This window comes from Telmatherina bonti (assembly GCF_933228915.1).
Source record: "Telmatherina bonti genome assembly, chromosome: 6".
Classification (NCBI taxonomy): domain Eukaryota; kingdom Metazoa; phylum Chordata; class Actinopteri; order Atheriniformes; family Telmatherinidae; genus Telmatherina; species Telmatherina bonti.
Window position 1 is genome coordinate 6,858,959 of NC_136624.1, and position 27,261 is coordinate 6,886,219.

At 43.1% G+C, this 27,261-nt stretch overlaps 1 protein-coding gene across 1 annotated transcript in view; it reads right to left on the minus strand.

Moving 5' to 3' along the window:
* Window positions 1-27,261, minus strand: part of epha8 (eph receptor A8) — a gene marked incomplete at both ends in the record, with an annotated part of 183,131 nt that overhangs the window by 100,853 nt on the left and 55,017 nt on the right. The window contains 2 exons of the mRNA XM_079242729.1: window positions 1,180-1,323; window positions 3,941-3,994. Coding sequence (XP_079098855.1) covers window positions 1,180-1,323; window positions 3,941-3,994 — 198 coding nt within the window. The remainder of the gene's footprint in view (window positions 1-1,179; window positions 1,324-3,940; window positions 3,995-27,261) is intronic.

Here is a 27,261-nt window from a genome sequence, read left to right on the forward strand (position 1 = left end):
TCTTTTCACCTTCTAATGTTTTCATTTAGCTTTATTACATATCTAGGTGAGTATTTTATTCTACTTTTACTTGTAATTTATGACATTTAGTAATTCATTTTTAATTGTCATTTCAGTTTTATTTTACTTTCTTTCCTTTGCTTGACTCCATTATTTCCATCTTATTTATCTTTTCTCCAGTTTCTCCTCACTGACAGTTTCCTCAGTTCAGTTTCATTCTCAGCTTAAAACAAATGATTTCTCTGTTTCCGGAAAAGACTTCCTTCCTCTTTGGGTTCTGGTATAATTTCTGTGTGAAAAGTGTTGTATGAATAAAGTCTGACTGACAGAAAGAGATGTATTCTGTTCTACAGACATTTAGCAGAAGCTTTTCTCCAAAGCGACTTTCATATGAGGGTGAGAACAACACAAGTAAGAAATCAAACAATAGAACCCATCATAGATAGTTGCTCGTCAGACTTCTGCGAGTCCAGTTGGACTTTTTTTTTGTCTCCTTCCCTCCCGGCAGTAATGCCTTTGTTAAAATACAAGAAACAATAGATCCCACAATATTGTCTTTGGTGATATTCGCCTAAACCGAACACTTTATCACGGAATAGCTACATGCTTCTTTATTTAACCCCGTCAGACCCCTCTGATTAGCTGATCAGAGCCGAATGAAGCAGTACGCCGCGCTGCCACACGGTAAACATGATGCAGAGCTTGTCTGCTGTTTGTGGAAAACAGCCCGATCTTCCCTGGAAATTTCCGTTTCTCTGATGGATTATTTATCATCTCAGAATTTATGTGGTTGATCTGAAGCGGATTAACGCAACACAACTCGTCGTCCGAACTCCAAACTAGGTAGCTTTTCTTTGAAATGCTCATGGCATTTTCTGGTTGTCTGGGTAAAAACTCATCACACACGACGCCACTGGTGTGAACCCAGTTCCAGTGCTAACTGTGGCAGCTCCGTGTTTGGGTCACACCTCCAGTTCATTCTCATCTTCTGAGCTGGTGACGATCAGAGCTGGTGTGAAAAGTGTTGAAGTGGGTGTTTGCAGAGGTGAGCATGCAGCGTGAGGAATATGTCAGCATTTCAGCCGACTATGTTTCATTTTATTACATTTATTTAGTGATTAAACTCTGAATGGCTGGGCCGCTCCCTGTCTGCACCTCGTCTACTCGCGCTGTCGTTACCTTGCAGGTGCCCAGGACTCCAGGCATGCTGTTGCAGTCTCTCAGGGTGAACTTGACCTCGATGTAGATCCTCCTGGCTCCCTCTCGGGGGATCCAGCCCGTCCTCAGCCAGTTGTTCTGGCTTGGACTCATCACATTACAGACCTGAGGCAGAGAAAATGCTTCAGCGTAACCAGCAGTCACTCAGCACGCTAAAAGCTGCATTTTTATTTCCTGAAACGCCACATTTTCACCTTTGGACTCCATTTTAATTTGTTTTGGGCAGCAAAACATTTTCAGATAATATATATACGGTGGTCTGCTCGAATGATAAAGTTGGTACCAGGAGGATGGTCCAGGAAAATAAACCCACCACCACCTGCTGGGAGAAATACTGCTGGATGTGATCTTAATGACTGACGTCAAACACATTTGATTCAGTAACTTGTTACCAGTTGAATTAAATGATTTAATCTTGTTTAGTTGGTTCAGAGTGATGTGCTTCTGTGGATGTAGTAGGGTGTTTGCTGTAAAAGTAGAGTGAATTTTCCATGTTTGGAGGAACAGAATTGTTCATACAGATAACAGAAAATGTCCTGGTAATGTTCTGTTGGGACGTATAGTGTGGAAAAGAAAAATGAGTCAATAATCGGTAGTTCTCAGAGCGGAAATATTAATGTGTCCCTCTCTCCGACTAACACATAACTAAATTAAATGGAACAAATCAAAACGACGTCGGACTTGCCGAGGTGAACTTTATACGTAACGTGTAACTGGTCGTGAATGTGAGGGGATGTAAAAACACAGAAAAACACACCTCTGAACTCATGCATATACTACAATACCCCCCCTGCACACACACACAGACCTTAAACTCACACACACACACACACACACAAGCACATCCCAGCATGGTGGTGTCAATAAACAGTTGAAAAACAGCAAATAGCTGCATCAGCATGCGTTAAAATTTCTTCTGGCTTTTTCTGGTTAAAACACTGTTGTTAAATGTTAAAACATTATTTAGACATTACTGACTTCTGCTGCTTGACTGAATCAAACAAACTTGCGTACGTTGTTTGCATGGACTGTGCATAGATGGACGGAGCCTCCTTGATGTCATTCATAGGTTTCTGAAGCGCTGAACTGAACCTCATTGGGTGGTTGCTACCGTCGCCATATTTGCAGCGTCAGGTGTGTCATATCTCCCAGAAAATACAAAAATGGGTAAAGAAGTGGAGCTGAAAGGGGGGCTATGAGCGTCGGGGTGGATGATTGACATCGAGCGAACTCCACCCTGCCTGTAGCTAAGAGCTAACCGAGCTAACCCGGAGATAACAGGAGCTAACCAGCTAACGGAGGTAAGCGGGCTAAAGCTAAATAAAGCTGTTAACCGGCTAAAAACTGTTCTACGTTCCTCTCACTTGAAGCAGGAGATCGGGTACCTGTCAATCAAAAGGACACGCCCAAAATATTTAGATTAAATTACTTCTAGATGGGGAGTTAGGAAAAAAATCACATCTCCCACAGTTGTCATGAAGGTAAACCGGACCTATTAAACCTAAAATGGATTTTTGTACCAGGCTGTAAACATGTTTATTCCTGCTGTAAACATGTTTATTTCTGCTGTGAAGTTGGTCTTTTTAACATGGGAGTCTATGGGGATTCACTCTGTTTTGCAGCCCCTAGTGGATGAAGGGGGAACTGCAGTTTTTGGTACTTCGCGTCGGCCTCACTTTTAACAGCTGGAGTTTGCCGCTTGGTTGTTTGTCACGTCCCTTCTTCTTCTTCACACGTCTTATCGCTGTTAGCAGAACAACTGTCATTACTGCCACCTAGTGGACGTTGCACTGCATATTAAAAAAATTTAACCTGACTTTGAATCCGCTCTCTGGGTTGTTGCCCCCCCGTTCCATGACAAAATGACCTCTCACACACACGCACTACAAGTTCTCATTCAAACCAGTAGCAGCTCACATCTATAACATCTCCCGTGCTGTTATTAACGATTCAGATGGGTAAATGGTCTCTTACATGTGTGCATGGGGTGTTATTAGTATCAGTAGTTTAAATGTAATTGCGTCTTTATTGTTTTTAAATGTCTTGTTATCTCCTGTTTATTTTAATCCTTATTACTTGATTTTATCTTGTAAAGCACTTTGTGTTGCCCGTGGCATGAAAAGCGCTCAAGAAATAAAGTTTGATTTGATTTGATTATGTGTGTGAGAGTGGATTTTATGTATATGTGCAGGAGATTATGGCAGTATATACATGATTACAGGGTTGTGTGTCTGAGAGCTCTGAAAGCATTCGGTCCTATAAATCACCACATACTTATGAAACACTTTTCCCAAATATAAAGATCTGATGATGGAGGGAAATTTCAGTGTGTAACAAAACCACGATGACATGAACAAAAATGCCGCTAACGTGTTCCAGGAGCCAGGATGTAGAAGTTATGCATAATTAAAGTATTATTTGCTTTACCAACTCATAAAATAGGCCAGTTTTGAGAGCGGCTGCAGATCAGAGCTCCTATCAGCTCCAGCATTTTGTCTTTTTATTAAACATAAAGGAAAATGTGCTCCAACAGGGCTGAAAAGACTTTTCAGAGTGGGTGTGTGCATAATAATCTACTTTATGATGAATTTGTCCATAAAATGATAAAAAGCCAAACTTTATGTGGCCTGCTTCCCTGTTTCCCTTCATCACAGCGATATTTCCACCACAGTTCTGCTGAGGAGAAGTCCTGATAGCGGGACGAGTCGGGTGTATTACACACCTGGTACGTGTGGATCGGACTGAAGAACTCGTCCATCTCATTAATGGCATCCCACTGCAAAGAGAGAGAGAGATTTCCTGGTTATTCTCAGGTTTACTGTTGACAGAAACATGCAGATGCACCGTTACGTGACTTCAGTCGGTGTGACATGATGAGGTAAGTCAGGATTTAAACCCGTCCTGTCCAGAACAAATTTATTCTGCCAAGAGGAGCCTTTTCAATGTCGGGTTCCCTTTGATTGTTTAAATTAATTATTCTATTATTTATTTCATAAATGTGACTTTAGTCATTTCTCCTGATAACTACTGGGCTGGACCGACTGGACCGGACCAGTCTGCCCGCTCACCATCTGCTCCATAGACATATATACATAGACGCAAGGGCGTAGCCATCATTTTAGAAGTGAGGGGGACAAATTCTTGGATCTAGAGAATAGTTTATCATCCTCTCGCATTCAATGAATCAGTCATTAGAATTTTTTTGTAGAGCACTTCCACATACCACAAGGTAACCAAAGGGCTGTACAGGAAAATAAAATAAGTCAACATTAATAGCATGAAAATAAGAACAGTTAAAAGACAAAATAGGACAGAAAAGACCTCGTGGTCCTGATCTCTGGATTTAAAAGCCAACGTTAAAAGATGAGTTTTTAAAAGAGACATCAATTGCATCTATCCTTAGCAGCTGAAAAACCAAATAAATATAAACAGCACAGGACCAGGGAACCAACTTTAGTTCTTTAAAATGATAAACTATCAAACTCTAAAGTCTAAATGTAAATCTAAAGCTGCTAAACTGGTTGAGTTGACGGAGAATGACCCTGGAGCGTCTACAGGGTGAGTAGTCAGATTATTATGTTCCAAATGACAACACTGAAAACAAAAGGGTTGGTAAAACACCGTTCCTGTTTAAATATATCAGCGCTAAAATGACATGGAAGTGACACGGTAACACGCTGATAAGCCGCATCATTCATTATAATGGAAAAAGTGACGAGTGAAAGTGACACAATAAACATGTCAACGTCGAGAAGTCGCTATTTTATCATTTATTTTATCATCAATGATGAGAGCACACATGTTGAAAATTAATCAATTAAACAGAATATTATGACCAATGCCTGCTGCTTGATACAGCAGTCAAATTATATTTGCCAATAAATGAATAATAAACAAATATTGTCTTTGAAATAACAGATAAACTACGTCTGTGTAAATGTTTCCTTTTTGAACAAAGGGAATCGAAGACTACAGGCTAAAAAACTATATTAGAAAATAATATCATGAGCTCTAAAATTAATTTTACACTCAAGCAGAAACAGTAATATGAGAAAAATAAATAACATTTTATGATAATGTTTGAGTGGGGGCTATCCATAAATAAATTAAAAATGAATTAACTAAACATAATAAAAGTGAAATTGCTGTAGAATTTAATCCCAAAATCCCTTTGATGCTATCAATATCTCCTCCCAGTCAGTTATAATAGAGACGTTCTACGGCAGGACTTTATCTGTTGCCACACGGTGTTTGTTGTTAGCCGTCGTAGCTTCGCCTAAAAAAAAGTTTAAAAAAGTAATTAAGTGGTTATAATGTTTGTAAAAAGTGCGGGGGACATGTCCTCCGCGTACCCTGCGTCCGCTACGCCCATGCATAAACCCCGCGTAGTATCACACTGCCTGTGCGAGCTGACGTCTTATCTCGCCGCCATCTTGGATGGGTCTCCCATGCGCCGGCAATCTTTAATAATAAGGTGTAGGTCCAACCACAACGATAACTTCACTAATTTTTACCTGATTTTTATCACAGTTTGGTTTGTCACAAAGGGCAGAAATATTGTTATGATACAGATGACTGTAAAAGATTAAAAACAACGTGCTTTTATGCTAAATTATTTTTTATAATGCTATTTAACTAAGACATAAGGTAGCTACAATATAAATTGATATAAATGAAATTGGTACAAACATGTTTGTTTATTGATGTATTTGGATTTATCTATTTTTATCTGGTTAAATACATGATTATTCAACCTTGTGAAATGTAATTCCACACGATGTGCTTTCAATATTTCACGGGTTATTCCAACCGTATTCTGAACAAAATACGGGAATAGTTGCTGCTTTCTCTTGACTACGGTCGACTCTTTTTTTTAATTTATATTTATTCATTTATCAATATAAAGATACAGTTTTAAAAAGTCTGAAAATAAAGTACTGTATAAAAATTGTGCAATTCAGAAGTTAACAAGAAAAACACACTGAGAACGTAAACCTCCGCCAAGGCCTTGAAAAAGTTTCTAGATCCAAACGGTGATCCGGATCACCACCAAAAGTAAATCAGTTCTTTCTTTTCACGTTTTCAACAAGTCCCGAAAATTTCATGAAAATCTGTCCATAACTTTTACAGTTATTTTGAACACAAACAGATAAACAGACAAAGCTTGTAAAAACATGACCTCCTTGATGGAGGTAATCATGCCACCATGTAAAACTCTCTTTGTGAAGCATCATCATATTTTTCCATAAACACCTCATAGGAGTAAATTCATCATTTGCATTTGGATTATTCACTGTGTTAACATTATTTATAAACCAGTGATGTAGAAAAGTGTTTTGTTTGTGTGTTATATATACGTGTTGTTCCATAGAAAACAGTTTTGTGGGGAAACTATGTCGACTCTGCAGCAAGACTCGAAAGCGGAGACCCATCCAATATGGCGGCGACGCTGGTTCACTCGCCAGCGCTCAATGAGGCGTCTACGTATCTATGATGTCCATGATCTACTCCACCCACTCACGCACATTTGGCCCGGTCACCCTCTGCTCCACCCACTCACCGTGTGCTCCGCCCGTTCACTCTCTGCCCCGCCCACTCACCATTTGCTCCGCCTACTTGTCGGATGTGTTAAATGTGTTTGCTGCAGCTTGAGTCTTTTATTCTCTGATCATCATGTGAAATTTTTACTTGCAGATTTCTGAAAATAGATCCACCATGCTGGTGTGTGAATGTGTGTGATGTAAAATAAATCACTGATTGATTGATCATTTATTCCTGATCAGGAAACTGCAGCAGAACAGTAAAAACAAAATTCAAGATAAAATGAAACTATATTGTGAAAAAATACGTGATACAGAAAAGGCTTAAGGAACATCTTTCTAAAAACTAGAAAATAATTAAATAATGAATAATAAATTATTCATTTAAATAAGCCATATAGGTTTTTTTATTTTATGTTTATTATATAAATAATTAATAAAGAAGAACGGATATTAAATATAGATAAATAAAAACACTAAATGTTCAAAGAGGATTTAAAAAAAAAAAATCTCCATAAATTTCTGGTTCTTTATAATATTTTCTAAATGGATGATTAGATGTAAACATGTTGATGAAGTGTTTGTACTTCTGAATTATTTCAGTATTATGCTGTTATCTTACTGGTCCGACCCACTGGAGACCAGGATGTGGACCCTGGACTAGGATGTTAGAACTGGTCTACGTGTAAATGTCCTAAAGGGAGAAATAAGGAAGATTTTCCTCAGATTTCCCGTCGACACGTGTTTTCCTGTTCTACATTTCAGCATCGGTGGGATTCACCTAACCCAACTCCAACGGGACGTTTCCCACGAATGACTCGCCCCACATGTATGTCATTACATTCACACTGTTTGCTGAATCCCACCTGCAAGAAGTAATCAGATTACAAGGAGGAAACATGAAACATGATTTAAACATCTTCATGTAAATGTTCATCACGCTGAAATAACTTCCTGTGGGACACAAAATGGTTGAATCCAGACGAGATCAGATCCGAGACCAGCTCAGCACCAGAACTCTGGTCGAGGACCGATCTGAAGATGAACCGCCCCCTGGCCTGGTGGGTGAGGGAAGAGTTTATATAGATCTGGTTTTAGGTGTCTCTTTTGGATGATGGGATGGATGGATGGATAAATAAATGAATAGATGGATGGATGAATCTTCGTCAGACAAGAACTGGCAGAGAGCCGTAAATCTGTTACGGTTTGTAGGAAATAAGAGAAAAGCTCAGGTTGCAAAATAAGTAACTCTTATTATCCAAAGTCTGAACTTACAGATGTGATCTGCCTCAAATGAAAAGAAATAAGCCGTGGATACTCCTGCTGTATGCAGACCACAGACTGCTATGTGCTGGGTGATAAAAGCAACAGGAACTGTGTAAAGTTTCCTCTGATTCAGCTCAACTTCATTAATCTTCACATTATTATTCTTATTCTTTTATAATCATATATATTCTACTAACACAATACCTTTACCTCTGGATCTTTTATCAGTCACACCAACATGTATTATATGCATCTTCTCACAAATAAAATGTAAAACACATTTAAAACACATTATATTATTATTATTATTATTATTATTAGTTGTCACTACTTTGTGTCACAAATATGATACTAAATATTTACAGTAGTGTATTCGCAGCCTCCGAGTAAATAAGGAAAAATGGCACTGAAATGAGGTGAAATAGATTGAATGAATAAATAAACAAACAAACAAACGAATAAAAATAAATGAATAAATTCATAAAATTATTTGAAAATCCTTCTACAGAAATGCTTAAAAAAAACCAAAAAACAATCATTGTGGGAGGTGAAAGGTAACATGTTGGGAACAACCTCCGAGGCGTTCACTGCCACCAGATGTTTCTGGAACTCTCAGACTTCTGCACCTGGTCTCAGGTATTCTGGCCTGCATGCTCCAAATGGTCTGAGATATCACTAATATTATTATTTTATTTTTTTCAAACACAGTTCAACAGCTGTCTTTGTTTTTACTAAATCATAATTTATTAAATTTTAAGTCCTCATTACTTTTTTCAGTTTCTACATATTTGAGGGAGTTTAGTAAATTTGGCCTTTTCTTTGATGGAAGGGTACGAAAACAGCAGATCATCCCTGTAAAGATGATTTTTATCTCCATAATGATCCTTTTCCGTCTTATTTTTTCCCGTTTCTATTAGAATAATAATTATGCATGATTACCCACCCAGCCCTTGCTTTGTCATGTGGATGTGGTTGTGTCTGTGTAGTTCTGACGTACGAGCAACACATTGTCAGCGTGTTCACACAGAGGAAACAGTTTTATCCTGCCATGTAGGATTTAGCCTGATGAGAGATCCGATGAGCTGACAGGAAACACAATTTACAGCCAATTAGCTCTGATCTGTCTCGCATCTTCTTCCTTTCTCTGTGGCACGTCGCTGTCTTCCTCCTGTCTGAGGACGCTCCACTCTGCACTTCCAGCTTTCACCGTGGAGAACATCCATACCGAGCTGTAGGAAAATAAACATCCTCCGCCGAGTCGCCGACGTCTGTTTGCAGCAGAAACAAAGTGACGGAGCTTGTAAACATCTGCAGTAGCTCAGTCTCATCCACAGCGTCCTCTAACCTTGTTGTCTCTGTTCTGAGGAAGGATACGAGTAGCTAAAGTTAAAAAAAAGAAAGTAAAGGAGAGGTTGAGAGCGCAGTGATAGCAGGACAGAATAATGAGCGAGATAGGGAGGTTCTACACCCGGCTAATTAGCCAGGGTCTTCACAAGTTCAAGGACAGTTTCAATTTAGCTGATAAAGATGAGAGGATGAGGAGGGAGGTTGGGATGGCTGGGGCTTCCTACATCTTAATTATCCCACTGGTTTTCAGCCAGTCGGTGTCTGGGGGGGTCATGTGAGAGCTTCTGCAGGGGCAGCTAGGGGTGTAAAGGGGACGGTGGTGGGTGGAGGCGAGGAGAGAAGTTAGAGAAACGTGTCATCCGGCCGAGTTCATGTCATCCCAAAGCTTCCTGGGGTCGGCGCTTTCCCTTTCAATTACTGGTCCAGTCACACGCAGCTGAAGGATTACTGGGAGAAACACACACATGCATGGAAGTCGGTTCAGCTCAGGCGTTGAGCACGCCGCGACCTGAGTTCTACCTGCAGCCATGTTGTTGAGTAGGACTGGGCGATTAATCGGATTTTAATCTCAACTACGATCTGGGTTTTCCAACGATTATGAAAATAAAAGGGTGTGATTATTTTTCTCTCTGCAGTTTCCTCTCCTGCTGTCTTCAGCTGCTAATCGAGCGTCTCTGGCGTTGCAGCGCTGTGCTGTAAACTCCTCCCACAGCCGCTTTGCTTTCATTCAGACACTGTTGCCAACTTGGTGACTTTCTCCCTAAATCTGGCGACTTTTTTTGTTAAAAGCGACAAATCTAGCAACTTTTACTGGAGTTATTAGAGACTTTTCTGGTGTTTTGGCGACTGACTTGAAGACACATATTGTTCTGCAGTTACTGTAAGGAAGGAGCAGCGGGAGCCTCTCCCGTCCTAAAGCACTCCCAGGCGGCCAGTCTCAGTCGGCTCCGGCTGCAGGTCAATGTAGAATAACTGCAGTAGGTTGTGGAAGTTCACCTAAACATAGTTTATACCATTGTCAGTGACAACTGGCTGCATTATTTTCCTATACATAGTTCGTCCAGTTAAACACTGTAATATCCCTCCGTTACGGGGCGTTACCATAGCAACGCGTTAACCAGCTGGTTCAGATCAGCCGTCTTTTAACAGGTGAATGAGAGAAACGCTCTGCAGCCTGACAGCGGTTGTTTGGTATAAAACGTACATCCAGGCCAACGTAAAATAGTTCCTGTATAAGTGGTAAAAGCGGATTAAACAAGTCGGAACCGTACATTAGACGGTTATAATGCACGACACAGAGTCTAGAACACCACGACTCGCAGCGTTGTTTAAAAATACTGGATAATTGTGTTAAATAATCCAGATTTCCATTTCAGTCGAAACAATTGTGATTATAATTTTTGTCATAATGGAGCAGCTCTACGTTGAGCACGCCGCTATCTGTGTTCTATCTGCAGCCATGTTGTTGATGCCTGAATTCTTATCAGCTCAGTGGATATGATGCTGTATCATAAAGATATTATTTACGCCATTCATGCAGGTGTGGATACCATCCAGGATAAACGATCAGAATGAAACAGATCTGCATCAATCTGATTCTACAACAATGTCTGTTTCATCCCGTTTTGCAGATCTTTACACGCTGGAGGCCATCAGGAAAAGGTTTTTTAAGTTTTGTGTGAATGAGAAGGCCTGAGGTCTGAGCATACGCCTGTTGTGTGATCTGGTCTTTCAGAGTACATTCATCAGTCTTTTTTATTCTAATTCAAGTCCGTTTGCCTGGAAAATCCACTTTGTTTAAGGAAATGTGAATAAACTAAACAAATTCTGATTCGGACCAAAGAAGCAGAATCGATCTTCCTACAAATGCAGGTCTTGGTCCGTTTCAAGCGGACCAAATACAGGAAAAAAGTCCCTTCCTGCATGCGGCGTAGCATTGCATTGTGGGTAAGTCCATAGCGATGGCGTTAAGGGCCCTCTGCCTCGTCTGGTGTTCATACTGCGTCCATTGTTGCAGTGGATTTCTGCAGTATACTTGCATAAGACACAATAAAAACCCAAAACAGCCATAGTTTGGTCTCCATGTTTAACTGGCAGGTGGAGGAAACAGTTTTCTTCTTCACGCCGGTCTGGTCCTCTCTTCTGCTAAATACTAGTGCAGCGCCACCTCTGGTGGGAATGGGGAGATATTATTCTAATGGTTTGACTGGTTTGACCAAAGTGCAATGTGAACGTGGTCTTGGTTGCCATGGATACACCCCCCTACAACCGAGCCCCCAATCGGACCGAGTCTAGCGGACTATCCTGGTTTGACTGCACCTTTAAGGTAAACGCAGACAAAGCAGGAAAGTTTGAATCCAGTAAAAGTCTCCGACTGACTGAAGACTCCCAGATACAGATAATATATGTGAAACGTCGCCATCTTCCCATGAAGACAAAGCAGGACTGAAACGTGTTACAGCATGTGTGTCTGACGCAGCGGGTTGTCCAGTCATGCTGTTCGGCCAAGTGGGATTTCATCCTCCTCTGATTCTGCATGCTTCCTTTCTCACTTTAATCTCCAGCTCTTTAGTTTTCTTCAGAGGAGAAGGGATCTCATCACAGAGCGTCAAATTTTTCCTCAGTTGCCTTTAAAGCTCAGGATCTACTTCTACACAAGTCTGAAACGTGTGGCATGAAATCTGTCTACATCAAAACAGAGCAAGGATTAAAGACGTGGTTGTAAAGAGAGATGATTATGTGTTGCTGGTGGGAAGATCAGCAGGAGGAGGAAGAGGAGTGGATGTCTTTAGGTCTCTATTCATGACTGCTGCTTCTGAGGAAAAGCAGCTGCAGCACTTCTTCCGCAGGGAGTCTAGAGATCACATGGAAAATGTTTCTGACTCAGTTTTCTTCTCATATATAAGTCACATATTCCAACAACAGCGCTTGAATCAGACCCTTTCCACGGCTGTTAATGAAAGCCCTCCATCAGCTGGGTGTGAAAACAGAACGCACATCCACCTGAACAAATCATTCTGACGGATGGCATTTTCAGTTTCTCTCCACAGACTTGTCATGTTGGCTGAGAAACTGTACAAACTGGATCAAAGCTGAGAGAATGAGAAGAAATCTTGTTATCAGCAGAGCTGGTGGAAAGGTCTTATCATAACACAAGCTGATAACGTCTTATTCTCAGAAAACTCTGCAGGAGAACTTATGGCTCGACGGAGGAGCTTCGTATAGACGCAGAGAAAGTTCCAGATATCCAACCTGCTGGATGAGGTCAGAACGAACATAGCTGTTGTGGTTTGGGTTTTTTAAGTACTCCTTGGTTCTGGTTTCCTCTTTTATTTTCTTGCTTTCCTTGTGTTTTCTCTGGCTTTTCCATTCCACCTGGGTCTTGTTGTGTTTCCCTGCACATAAACCACCTGGTCTCATTTAGCTTTGCTGGTTTGTTGTCCTTCTTGTCTTGTTCTGAGGCAGTCCACCTGATCGTCCTACAGGTAAAATATTCCCTGCATTCCACCTGCCTCATGCCTCTTCATCCTGCTTTTCTGTCCACACCTCCCTGACAGAACAAACTGGCCGAACATGGACCCAGCGGGTCTCAACAACTTCAAGGAGACTTTTACAGAGGTGCGTTTGGTGACCAAGGCCGACGGCACGACGGGTCCCGACACAGCTGGCAGCAGACAGGAGGTTCGTACTAACAGCCAACCGGTTTTCTTGCTCGGCTCGGTGTTGCAGAACTGTTGGCGGAGGCAAAGAAGGATGTCAATATCCTTCCCAAGCCCATCCTTGGTCCTAGTCTCTGGGTTTGGTTCTCTGGTTCTCTGCCTCCGGCCTGGTCTCCAGTGTCACCACCAGCTCCACAGTCAATGTCTCCAGTATCGCTTCCAGCACTGGGGCCTCCCATGCGACCTGGTCCACAGCTACTGTGTCCGAAATGGTCTCGGGTCAGGACACTCCTCCTCCAGTTCCCGTCTCCGAGGGGGTCTTAGGTCGGGATGCTCCTCCTCTGTCCCCAGTGGCTCCTGTCTACGAGGAGGTCACTCCTCCGTCCCTGGTTCCCCTTGTTGAGAGGGTCTCGGAAAGGAAGGCTTCTCCTCTTCCTCCTGTAAGGTCGCTCTTCCTCCATCTTCAGTGCTTCCTGCCTCCGCAGACGGTCCTCCTCCTTCAACGCTGCTTCTGCTCTTTGCCCCAGACTTTGTGGTGATCCTGCCTTCGTTGGCCACTCTGGGGTGACCTGCCTCACTTGCTCTCACCAACGTGGCCCTTGGGCCGCCCTTCAGAGCCCAGTTCTTGGCCTTTGGGCCGCCCTCCAGAGCCCAGTTCTTGGCCTTTGGGCCGCCCTTCAGAGCCCAGTTCTTGGCCTTTGGGCCGCCCTCCAGAGCCCAGTTCTTGGCCGCTCTCCAGGCCATCCTCTTGGGCCCATTCTCCTGGACTTTGTGTTTGCCCTGGTCCCTCCTCTGGTCCCCTTCCTCCCACTGGACTTTTTTGCTTCAGGGCCACCTGAATGCCATCCCTCATGGGGGTTACTGTCTGTTTTGGAGTTTTTGTGTGGTTCTGCTGTCCTGTTGGAGTTTTCCTTGTGTTTTCTGTCGAGCTTTGTTTCCCATTTGCCAGTTCCCCTGGTTTCATTTAGCTCATCATTTCCTGTCTCGGTGTGTTTCCTGTGCATATAAACCACTTAGTCTCAGTTCACCTTTGCCAGTTTGTTGTCCTTCTTGCCTTGTTCTGCTGTAATCAGTCCGATCGTCCTACAGTTAAAACATTCACTGCATTCCACCTGCCTCTTCATCCTGCATTTTAATCCACACCTGCACCACTGCCACAGGAATGTACAATAACCACACACCACCTCTGGCATCACAGACCACCTCCTAGTCACCCAGTTCTGTTACAGCCAAACTTTGCACAAGTCCTGCATTAAAACCGCATGTGTTGATGGGCAGGGAGACAGGAACAACATGTCCATGACATGGGAAGTCAAAGTCAGAATTTCATTTGCACAACTGTCTCATATGAAGAGTTGATGTGGTTTTATCCATCTGAAACCTTCAGTCAGACCATGATCCAGCGGCTGACAGATGTCTGCGCCAGCAGAAGTGTCTTTCTGTTGCATTGAAGCATGCACAAGCTGCAGACACGACTTCGAGCTGAGGCATCAAAAGACAAAGCAGATAAATGGCGTCTTCTTGGAAAGATCTCATTTCAGATTAACGCATGTGACGGAGGCTGCAGAGCTCCCAGACAGAACAGGGAGGAATACAAAGAGAATGAAGAGGGACTAAGAATAGTTGGGGTGAGGAGGGGTGAGGGAGGGAGTTTGCAGGTGGCATTTCCCAGCTTAATGCTGAGCTCTATGTGAAGTAACAGGTCTGCATATTAACTCAGTGGAAATATCAGGCCCTGCCCAACACCTTTCTGCCTCTTATCCTATCAGCTACACAACCATAGCAGACTTAATAACTTTTCGGCTGTGTGTGGATGTGTGTGTGTGTGTGTGTGTGTGTGTGTGTGTGTGTGTGTGTGTGTGTGTGCACGCCAGTCTGTGGGCTCTATGACAGCAATAACCTTTCTGGAATAGGAGTGTTAATTGCACTGGTCTGGGATCAGTGGAGGAGATGGTGTAATTGCTATCTATTCAGCCATTTTTTACAGGACAGTGTGTGTGTGTGTGTGTGTGTGTGTGTGTGTGTGTGTGTGTGTGTGTGTGTGTGTGTGTGTGTGAATAAAGATGAAAACAGTACAGGACATAAAAATGAAAGCAGGTTTTATACTGTATGAAGATGAAGTAACTGATTTTGCAGTCACATCAGAGAAGCGTCTGTTTCTTCCCAACAATCACAGAGACGGTTTAATACGAAGGTGGCAAACATACGGCCTGCGGGCCAAAACCGGCCGGCCAGAGGGTCCAATCGGGAAGTGGATTAGATGTAAAATAATAAAACCAATAAAATCAAGAAAACTTGAAATGATGATGTAATTCATTATTGAATTAAACACAATGGGGTGGGACTTTACCCTGTTACAAATAATAAATATTACAGAAAAGTGAGCACATTTAATTGCAGAACACAATGTTTGCAGCTTCACTAAAAGAATGGAAAATTTCCTGGTACACTGGTTACAGTGATGCACACAGTAGACCTCGCCGTTAACTTAGTAACTCTGGCGTTATATTTAGCCATTTATCCAGCCTACTAGTGAGTCTATTTAAAGAACAGGTGACTCTCAAAAGGTCTAGTGACTTCTTTAGTGATACTGAATACTTTTGGTGAATGACAAAAAATGTGGAGTTTACTCTCTGTTAGCAGTATAGCTTCACGATTATGACTAAAGTAATAATCACGATTATTTTAATCAATATTGTAATCACGATTATTAATCACGATCATTCATTGTGCCTGGAAAAACATGTATTTTTATTGCACCACTTGGAAACAACCTACCAGGCACCCCGCATATATACATACATACATATAAAAGTGTATGTATATATATATATATATATATATATATATATATATATAAAGAGGTGGGACTTTACCGCATAAGTAATAATACCTAAATTACAAAATATGAGCACATTTAATCGCAGAACACAATGTTTGCAGCTTCACTAAAAGAATTGAAATTTCCTGGTACACTGGTTACAGTGATGCACACAGTAGACCTCGCCGTTAACTTAGTAACTCTGGCGTTATATTTAGCCATTTATCCAGCCTACTAGTGAGTCTATTTAAAGAACAGGTGACTCTCAAAAGGTCTAGTGACTTCTTTAGTGATACTGAATACTTCTGAATGTGGAGTTTACGCTCTGTTAGCAGCAGCTGCTGCTGCGTAAGCCCTTCCCCATCCAGAAGAACACACACGAGGCTTGGTCGCTTCATCCTGCTTCAGACTGCAGTCAGAGCAGGAGGCGAAGACCTCTGCTGCATGATCAGACTGAAGTTCCACTGACTGATCCCGTCCTGCTTTACTGTCAGATATTAATGCCGATTAATGAAGAGTGTGAATGAAAACATTTTAACTTTAAATTACTGCAACATGTTCAGACTTTTCATTATAGAACAGCTTCAAATATTTCAGATGACACTAAAACTTGGCCAAGGATATTTTCTGTTTTTCTTACCGTTTTAGAAATGAAGATGGCAACAATAAATGAGTAAAACTAAAAATGACTGAACCTTCCCACAAGCATTTTCAACGGAGCACGTAAAGTAGAAAGGATACATCAACATTTTCCATTACAAGAAGTAAAATGGTAAAAATCATATTTACAACACAGAAATTGCATATAAAACATGTAACATCCACTGAAGTGCTGGAACGTCCCCCAAAGCTCAGAACTACACTACGTACATAAACCGTCTTCTGTCAATGGAATGCAAACTGTCAGATGTATGCTGATGATGCTGTTTTATATGTACACAACAAGACATGTAACAAGTAGTCCAAGAACTGTCATGTCATGGGAAAATATCAGTCTGGCTGCTAAAACTCCAAAGTGCCTCTAAATGTTTATCTGTACAACACTGCAAAAGATCCAGACAGATCCCACTGTGATGGAGACCAGAGCTAACCTCCGCGCTGTTCATGAGCTTCGTAAACTCCTCGACGTTTTGTGTGCGATTTTATTTTACTAACTATAGTTAGTCCAACAACTCCCACCATAAAGAGTGTGCTTAACTGGCGAAACAGTGTCTCACTCAAACAACAGATGACTGTATTGCTCATATTTATTAAGATACGTGCAACACCATGCTAATTACACCAGCATGTCCACACGTAACCGCGCCGTTGCCAGGTAAACAACAGCTCAGCTTCACCAGTAAACAACGGTAACTGTGTTGGGGGGGGGGGGGGGGGGGGGGGGGGGGGGTCCGGTCCGTAAGAACGCAGGGGGACATACGTCACGCTCTAGTTTTACACAAATAAAGCCGTCCCATAAACAACATAGAGAAAATTACATAATAACCCAAATAAATATAGAGTGATGGCTGGTTAGTTGTAAAACAGAACATATACACAATTACCCCAACATGTCTAGATTTACTCCACACATTTTGCTTTTAACAAGTTAAAAACAATAATTAAGTTATGTGTTCAACTAAGCGTACAAATCAGACATCTGATCAAACCAGAGTATTTCCTAAGCATCAACATGTAAGACAACATGACAAGGCCAGTCTCCAGACAGTCCCTAAACCTTCCCACAGGGTCTTACAGAAACAGTCTGTTGAGTTTTTAAGATCCTCCATGTTTAGATCCAACCCCATTACAAGAAGCAGCCCACAGCAGGTCCAGTAGAACCAGTAGAACCAGTTTCAGAAGTCACATTCACCTCAGGAAGCTGGAACCTGGATCCTGTTAAAACCCACGAGATCCCGTCTCTCAGTTCCTTCACAAAAACCCAGAAAAGTTCAGTTTGTTCTCACTCCTGATCCTCCGTTTGTTTTTTCTTCCTGTGATTTGCAGCGTTATGAAGGTATTTATTTGCACTTCTGTGAATATTGTTTTTCTTGCACATCTGCGTTCTGCCACAAAGTGAGCAGCGATGACAAACGATGCAAGCGATGGCACCGCCTCTTTGTAAAGCAAAGAAACAGACAAAGAAAGAAAGAATAAAACACATAAAATAATATGAAATATAAATGAATAAATGTAGAAAAGTAAATCTAATCATCGGATGTAGCAGTTAGAAGACGTGCATGTCGTGTTTTGAGAACTCCAGTGATTATCCGTTAACTCGGACCTTTTCCAAGCTTCATCTCCACTTTTTAAAATGAAACACTTTCATTCTCGTCCTCGTTTTACTGAGAGACCATCAATCCAAGGTCGAGGGCGTCCACTCTGTTGAAGTCCTCGTTGTTGACACACAATAATCCGTATGTAAAAAGCATATTTGTCCAGCTTGTCAGAGACTCGGCCTCCTGGAAGCAGTCGGCATCATTTTCTCTGACAGTTCCGGTTCTCAGACGGCCTTTCTGAGCTCACAGTGTGTGAAAGATGTAACACTGGCAGATTTCCTTTTTCTCCCTGCAGTAAGGATGTGGGGACACAAACAAGAGCTTCTCAGCCATCATGAATTTATTTCCTCTGTCAAAACAAACTATATGAGCCTTCAAAAACGCCTGATTTCACTGAGCTGACATTTTTAGGGCTGACTTGCTCGGAAGGATGAATTAAATCCACTTAATAACATTAACTGACCCAAATAAAGGCGACAATCAAGTCTTTTCTGTAATATTTTCTGCTTGCAAAGGATGCAGCTGAAACAAACACAAAGTTAAATTTTTCCTTTTAATTCAAAGAACAAAATGAAGCTGATGGTAAAACTTCGCAGATGCTTAAATCTGTTGGTCCAGCACCACCAAGCTCCTCATGTCCCATGCCTCCTGCAGCTCTCCCAAACAGGTAGACACCAAGACCTAGCAAAGATCCAACACCTGCAGCACATGGTGCCTTCATTTATTAAGACACATATCCAAAGAGCAGCTGCAGACTGGTGTTAGCACCACCACCAGCCTGCAGCCGCCGTATCACGGGAGCTCGTACAGGCAATTACATCGCAGCGGACGGCCATCAAGAGGGCAGCAGATATAGTTCAAAGACGAGCTGCAAGTGTGTTAAGGGAGTGTGTAATCAGATCTGGAGGACGGTGCTGCTGATAGCAGCAGAAAGGGTCCCAGAACAGGGAGGGAACAGTTCTGATCAGAGGAGCAACTCAAAATGAAGTTCAGTATTGTGTAAGTTCACCGCACTCTGGGACATTTTGTTACAGAGGAAATGTCAGCAAAAGGAAACACAAAAGTGCAGCATATTTCAGTCGTAACAACTGTTTTGTTACAATATAATCAATGCAAATCCAAGAATAAACAACTATCAAACAGAGTAGTCCAGGATGAAACACCAGTTCTCATCAAAACCTGGATTTTTATGTTTGTCTCATAACACAGCACTAATATTAACAGCAGGAAACTATGGGAGGACTCTTTTCATTGCTACACAACTAAACATGCAGCGGGAAGCTAAGAGGGGGGGAGATAATGATGCTATGAGAAGCTATTAAGAGATAATGGTTCTAGGAGGCACTGGTGCTAGGAGATCATGGTGCGAGGAGATACTGGTGCTAGGAGATCACGGTGCTAGGAGATACTGGTTCTATGAGATACTGGTTCTAGGAGATACTGGTACTAGAAGATACTGATGCTAGGAGATACTGGTGCAAGGAGATACTGGTTCTAGGAGATACTGGTTCTAGGAGATACTGGTTCTAATAAATACTGGTGCTAGGAGATACTGATGCTAGGAGATACTGGTGCTAGGGATACTGGTGCTAGGAGATCATGGTGCAAGGAAATACTGGTGCGAGGAGATACTGGTTCCTGGAGATACCGGTGCTAGGAAATACTGGTGCTAAGAGATAATGGTGCTAAGAGATACTGGTGCTAGGAGGTACTGGTGCTAAGAGATACTAGTTCCTGGAGATACTGGTGCTAGGAAATACTGGTGATAGGAGATACTGGTGCTATGAGATACTGGTTCCTGAAGATATTGGTGTTAGGAGATACTGGTACTAGGAAATACTGGTGCTAGGAGATGCTGGTGCTAGGACATATTGGTTGTAGGAGATACTGGTTCCTGGAGCTGCTGGTGCTAGGACATACTGGTTGTAGGAGATACTGGTGCTAGGAGATGATGGTGTGAGAAGATACTGGTTCCTGGAGATACTGGTACTAGGAGATACTGTTGATAGGAGATACTGGTGCTAAGAGATACTGGAGCTTGGATATACTGGTTCCTGGAGATACTGGTGCTAGGAGATACTGGTGCTAGGAGATAATGGTTCTAGGAGATACTGGTTCCTGGAGATAGCAGTGCTAGGAGATACTGGTGGTAGGAGATACTGGTTCTAGGAGATACTGGCTTAGGAGATACTGGTTCTAGGAGATACTGGTTCTAGGAGATATTGGTTCTAGGAGATACTGGTGCTAGGAGATACTGGTTCTTGGAGACACTGGTTTCTGGAGATACTGGTGCTAGGAGATACTGGTGCTAGCAGATACTGGTGCTAGGAGATACTGGTGCAAGGAGATGCTGGTGCTAGGAGATGCTGGTTCTAGGAGATACCGGTGCTAGGAGATACTGGTGCTAGGAGATACTGGTACTAGGACATACTGGTTGTAGGAGATACCGGTGCTAGGAGATAGTGGTGCTAGGAGATGCTGGTTCTAGGAGATACTGGTGTTAGGAGATACTGATACTAGGAGATACTGGTGCTAGGATATCCTGGTGCTAGGAGATACTGGTTCCTGGAGATACTGTACTAGGAGATACTGGTCCTAGGAGATGCTGGTGCTAGGAGATGCTGATGCTAGGAAATACTGGTGCAAGGACATACTGGTGCTAGGAGATACTGGTGCTTGGAGATACTGGTGCTGGGGCATAATGGTGCTAGGAGATACTGGTAGAAGATACTGGTGCTAGGAGATACTGGTTCCTGGATATACTGGTGCTAGGAGGTACTGGTGCTAGGAGATGCTGGTTCCTGGAGATACTGGTGCTAGGAGACACTGGTGCTAGGAGATGCTGGTGCCAGGAGATGCTGGTGCTAGGAGATACTGGTGCTAGGAGATACTGGTGCTAGGAGATGCTGGTGCTAGGAGATACTGGTGCTAGGAGATACTGGTAGGTGATACTGCTGCTGGGAGATACTGGTGCTAGGAGATACTGGTAGGTGATACTGCTGCCAGGAGATACTGGTGCTAGGAGATACTGGTGCTAGGAGATGCTGGTGCTAGGAGATACTGGTTCCTGGAGATACTGTACTAGGAGATACTGGTTCTAGGAGATGCTGGTGCTAGGAGATGCTGGTGCTAGGAAATACTGGTGCAAGGACATACTGGTGCTAGGAGATACTGGTGCTTGGAGATACTGGTGCTAGGAGATACTGGTTCCCGGAGATACTAGTGCTAGGAGATACTGGTTCCTGGATATACTGGTGCTGGGAGGTACTGGTACTAGGAGATGGTGGTGCTAGGAGATACTGGTGCTAGGAGATGCTGGTGCTAGGAGATACTGGTGCTAGGAGATGCTGGTGCTAGGAGATACTGGTAGGTGATACTGCTGCTAGGAGATACTGGTGCTAGGAGATACTGGTAGATGATACTGCTGCCAGGAGATACTGGTGCTAGGAGATACTGGTGCTAGGAGATACTGGTTCCTGGAGATACTGTACTAGGAGATACTGGTTCTAGGATATGTTGGTGCTAGGAGATGCTGGTGCTAGGAAATACTGGTGCAAGGACATACTGGTGCTAGGAGATACTGGTGCTTGGAGATACTGGTGCTGGGGCATAATGGTGCTAGGAGATACTGGTGCTAGGAGATGCTGGTGCTAGGAGATACTGGTGCTAGGAGATACTGGTAGGTGATACTGCTGCTAGGAGATACTGGTGCTAGGAGATGCTGGTGCTAGGAGATACTGGTGCTAGGAGATACTGGTAGGTGATACTGCTGCTAGGAGATACTGGTGCTAGGAGATACTGGTAGGTGATACTGCTGCCAGAAGATACTTGTGCTAGGAGATGCTGGTGCTAGGAGATACTGGTTCCTGGAGATACTGTACTAGGAGATACTGGTTCTAGGAGATGCTGGTGCTAGGAGATGCTGGTGCTAGGAAATACTGGTGCAAGGACATACTGGTGCTAGGAGATACTGGTGCTTGGAGATACTGGTGCTGGGGCATAATGGTGCTAGGAGATACTGGTAGGAGATACTGGTGCTAGGAGATACTGGTTCCCGGAGATACTAGTGCTAGGAGATACTGGTTCCTGGATATACTGGTGCTAGGAGGTACTGGTGCTAGGAGATGCTGGTTCCTGGAGATACTGGTGCTAGGAGATGCTGGTGCTAGGAGATGCTGGTGCTAGGAGATACTGGTGCTAGGAGATGCTGGTGCTAGGAGATACTGGTAGGTGATACTGCTGCTAGGAGATACTGGTGCTAGGAGATACTGGTAGATGATACTGCAGCCAGGAGATGCTGGTGCTAGGAGATACTGGTGCTAGGAGATACTGGTAGCTGATACTGCTGCTAGGAGATACTGGTGCTAGGAGATACTGGTAGGTGATACTGCTGCCAGGAGATACTGGCGCTAGGAGATGCTGGTGCTAGGAGATACTGGTTCCTGGAGATACTGTACTAGGAGATACTGGTTCTAGGAGATGCTGGTGCTAGGAGATGCTGGTGCTAGGAAATACTGGTGCAAGGACATACTGGTGCTAGGCGATACCGGTGCTTGGAGATACTGGTGCTGGGGCATAATGGTGCTAGGAGATACTGGTAGGAGATACTGGTGCTAGGAGATACTGGTTCCCGGAGATACTGGTGCTAGGAGATACTGGTTCCTGGATATACTGGTGCTAGGAGATACTAGTGCTAGGAGATACTGGTGCTAGGAGATGCTGGTGGTAGGAGATACTGGTGCTAGGAGATGCTGGTGCTAGGAGATACTGGTGCTTTGAGATACTGGTGCTAGGAGATACTGGTAGGTGATACTGCTGCCAGGAGATACTGGTGCTAGGAGATACTGGTAAGTGATACTGCTGCTAGGAGATACTGGTGCTAGGAGATACTGGTGCTTTGAGATACTGGTGCTAGGAGATACTGGTAGGAGATACTGGTGCTAGGAGATACTGGTGCTTTGAGATACTGGTGCTAGGAGATACTGGTGCTAGGAGATACTGGTAGGTGATACTGCTGCTAGGAGATACTGGTGCTAGGAGATACTGGTGCTTTGAGATACTGGTGCTAGGAGATACTGGTGCTAGGAGATACTGGTAGGAGATACTGGTGCTAGGCGATACTGGTAGGAGATACTGGTGCTAGGAGATGCTGTGAGCAGAAAACTGTGTTTCAGTGTGTGTGTGTTAGGAAGATGGAGTAAGGAGGAGTTGGAGAATAGTAACTGACTACGGGGGGTTTTGACACTTCAGCTCATCACTTGCCCATCCACATCATGGTGTCCCCGGCCCACATTAATCACAAACACACACACACATCATGCTGTCAGCTGTATCGATCGCTGGGTGTCCGGTAGATGAACCTGTCATGGCCGACATAGATCGGACGGGAGGATAATGAAGTCTTCCTGCCCTACTTGACAGGTTCCCAGAAAGTGTGTTAGAGGAAGCATGCGAGTGTGGTCGAGAGAAGGAGGGAGAAAAACAGAAAGATGCTCCTGGGACAGCGCGCGGGCATCCCAGCTATTGCCTGAATAAATTGGATGGAAAGAGGCCCCTTGAGTGGAGGACGTGATCCGTCATGATGGCATCATTCTGAATCTGGCAGATAGTGGAGGTCAGGTTGATAATAAAGACCTACACACAGGCTCGCATGCATGGACTGGACAGGCATTTTCCTGGAAAACGTTGCAACTCAGCTGTAACTGTGTTCTCATGAAGCGACTGCAGGTATCGGTTCAACCTCTGAGACACAGGCGTGGAAATTCTTCATAAAACCCCCGGTGAGAAATAAATCCCTAAAGCTGCCGAAGTCCTTCACATTGTCAGCCAATCCCTGCCGCTGCTGAGCACGTGCACAGCGCATTCAAGACAACTTTATCTGTACATCACATTTCATCTTTAATATAAAACATTAAAAATACTAGAGTTAGTGGGGAATGTGATCACATCGTAGCAAAAAGCAGAAACGAATAGAAAAAAAATCACCATAAAATCATATTTAAAATTATTAAAGGGAACATCGGTTGGAGCCAATTTTAATGCAGAGACTCATTAGTAAAGAAATGTTTTTACCTGGATGGGAAAGTGTGTTTGGTGAGAGTTTAATCTCAGTTAAACGCTGCTTCTCCATGTTTAGAGTAAACTCTGCTCTGGACTCTGGTCTGGACTCTGCTCTGGACTCTGGTCTGGACCCTGGTCTGGACTGTGCTCTGGACTCTGGTCTGGACCCTGGTCTGGACTCTGCTCTGGACTCTGGTCTGGACTCTGGTCTGGACTCTGCTCTGGACTCTGGTCTGGACTCTGCTCTGGACTCTGGTCTGGACTCTGGTCTCGACTCTGCTCTGGACTCTGCTCTGGACTCTGGGTTGGACCCTGGTCTGGACTCTGGTCTGGACTCTGGTCTGGACTCTGGTCTGGACTCTGCTCTGGACTCTGGTCTGGACTCTGCTCTGGACTCTGGTCTGGACCCTGGTCTGGACTCTGGTCTGGACTCTGGTCTGGACCCTGGTCTGGACTCTGCTCTGGACTCTGGTCTGGACTCTGGTCTGGACTCTGCTCTGGACTCTGGTCTGGACCCTGGTCTGGACTCTGGTCTGGACTCTGGTCTAGACCCTGGTCTGGACTCTGCTCTGGACTCTGGTCTGGACCCTGGTCTGGACTCTGGTCTGGACTCTGGTCTGGACCCTGGTCTGGACTCTGCTCTGGACTCTGGTCTGGACTCTGGTCTGGACTCTGCTCTGGACTCTGGTCTGGACGCTGGTCTGGACTCTGGTCTGGACCCTGGTCTGGACTCTGCTCTGGACTCTGGTCTGGACTCTGCTCTGGACTCTGGTCTGGACTCTGGTCTGGACTCTGCTCTGGACTCTGGTCTGGACCCTGGTCTGGACTCTGGTCTGGACTCTGGTCTGGACCCTGGTCTGGACTCTGGTCTGGACCCTGGTCTGGACCCTGGTCTGGACTCTGGTCTGGACTCTGGTCTGGACCCTGGTCTGGACTCTGGTCTGGACTCTGCTCTGGACTCTGGTCTGGACCCTGGTTTGGACTCTGGTCTGGACTCTGGTCTGGACTCTGGTCTGGACCCTGGTCTGGACTCTGCTCTGGACTCTGCTCTGGACTCTGGTCTGGACTCTGCTCTGGACTCTGGTCTGGACTCTGCTCTGGACTATGGTCTGGACTCTGGTCTGGACTCTGCTCTGGACTCTGGTCTGGACCCTGGTCTGGACTCTGGTCTGGACTCTGGTCTGGACCCTGGTCTGGACTCTGGTCTGGACCCTGGTCTGGACTCTGGTCTGGACTCTGGTCTGGACCCTGGTCTGGACCCTGGTCTGGACTCTGGTCTGGACTCTGGTCTGGACTCTGGTCTGGACCCTGGTCTGGACCCTGGTCTGGACTCTGGTCTGGACTCTGGTCTGGACTAGATGACCTGAGTCTTTGGATCTAAAGGCCATTACACACTATGACCGATGCAAACAAAACGACATGAAATTCTGCATAATTAGGAGGTGAATTATCTCCGTTTCAGCTCTGCACACAAAGTGCGATGCAAAGTTGAGAATAAATTATGAAACTTCTAAAACAAACTTATAAGGTGTTTTTCAGATCAAGCCACGACAACAGTGTGCTGATGCTGCAAAGTAAAAGACAAAAAGAGGCGCTGGCTTCATCCTGTTCTAGAGAAGAGACGAGAACTTGTAGAGTTTCATTGTTTAATCGAGGATCTGAAACTGGAACACGGTCGCTTCAGGACGGACATCAGGTCGTGGGACAGTTGGAGGATCTGCTTTATCAGCTGGTTGTGTGCTTTGAGAAGCAGAGAATAAACAATAAAGATGTTCGCCCATGATGATACAAAGTTTGAATGAAATACCAGCGACAAAGTGATGCTAGCATAGCTTTGTCTGATTGGTCAATTATACAGTAGGCACAGGATTGTCAGAATATTATATTATATTATATTAAATTATATTATATTATATTATATTATATTATATTATATTATATTATATTATATTATATTATATTATATTATATTATATACACGGTTATAATGCACACCGCAGGGTTTAATTATTATATGAAGTACATTATAACCGTGTAATGCTCAGGTCGTAGTTTTTTTTAATCTGCTTATATCAAACAGTAAACATATATTATATTATATTATATTATATTATATTATATTATATTATATTATATTATATTATATTATATTATATTACATTGTATTATATTATATTATATTATATTATATTATATTATATTATATTATATTATATTATATTATATTATATTCATGTATGGGAAACAATTTAAAAAATAATATAATTAATAAGAGGCTTTGTAATTATTTAATCTCAATCGATCACATTTTAATTGCATAACAAAATTTGCCTCAAAAAGCAACTATTTTTTAATTTAAATGGATTTTAAGGGATTTTCAAATCAAATAATAATAGAAAACGAGATTAATATAAGAAACGAAAACTTTATTAATGTCTGGAAAAATGAATTTAACTTTTAAAACAGTTTAAAAAAAAAAAAAGGAAAACATCCCTGGCCAAAACCAGACCCAAAGTTAAAGTGTCACTTTAAACAGCTACAGCTGTTTAAAGGGTTTAATTTAACGTCTACAACATGTTAAAGTCATTCTAACTTTTTAAATGTTTTTTATCCACACTCTTCATTAAAAGACATTAATGTCTGACAGTAAACCAGAACGGATTACTTATTGACGACTTGAGTCATAGAGGTGATCACCTTCTGGTCTGACAGCAACGTGGAGCGGCATGAGGACCGAGCTACATGTGTGTTCTTTAGCACAGGGGAAAGACGGAGGTGTTGCCCACGGAAAGAAGAAAACTACACTTACTTTTATTGTTACTCACCAAAAGTCCTCCATTCCACCAGTTGATGCTCCCTTTGTCTTGAAATAAATTTACTGAATGGTCTGAAACGTTGCTACTTATAGCGCCAATGCAGCTAAGCTAGTAGCAGAGGTCCTGTGTGCATCAGTGTAATCAGTGTACCAGGAAATTGTGTTCTGACAAAGGTTCAGCGATTAATATGCACTACTTTTTTTAAACGCATTAATATTTCTGTAATCAATTAATTGTAATTAATGCTTTAAAGTCCCGCCCCTAATTATATAATAT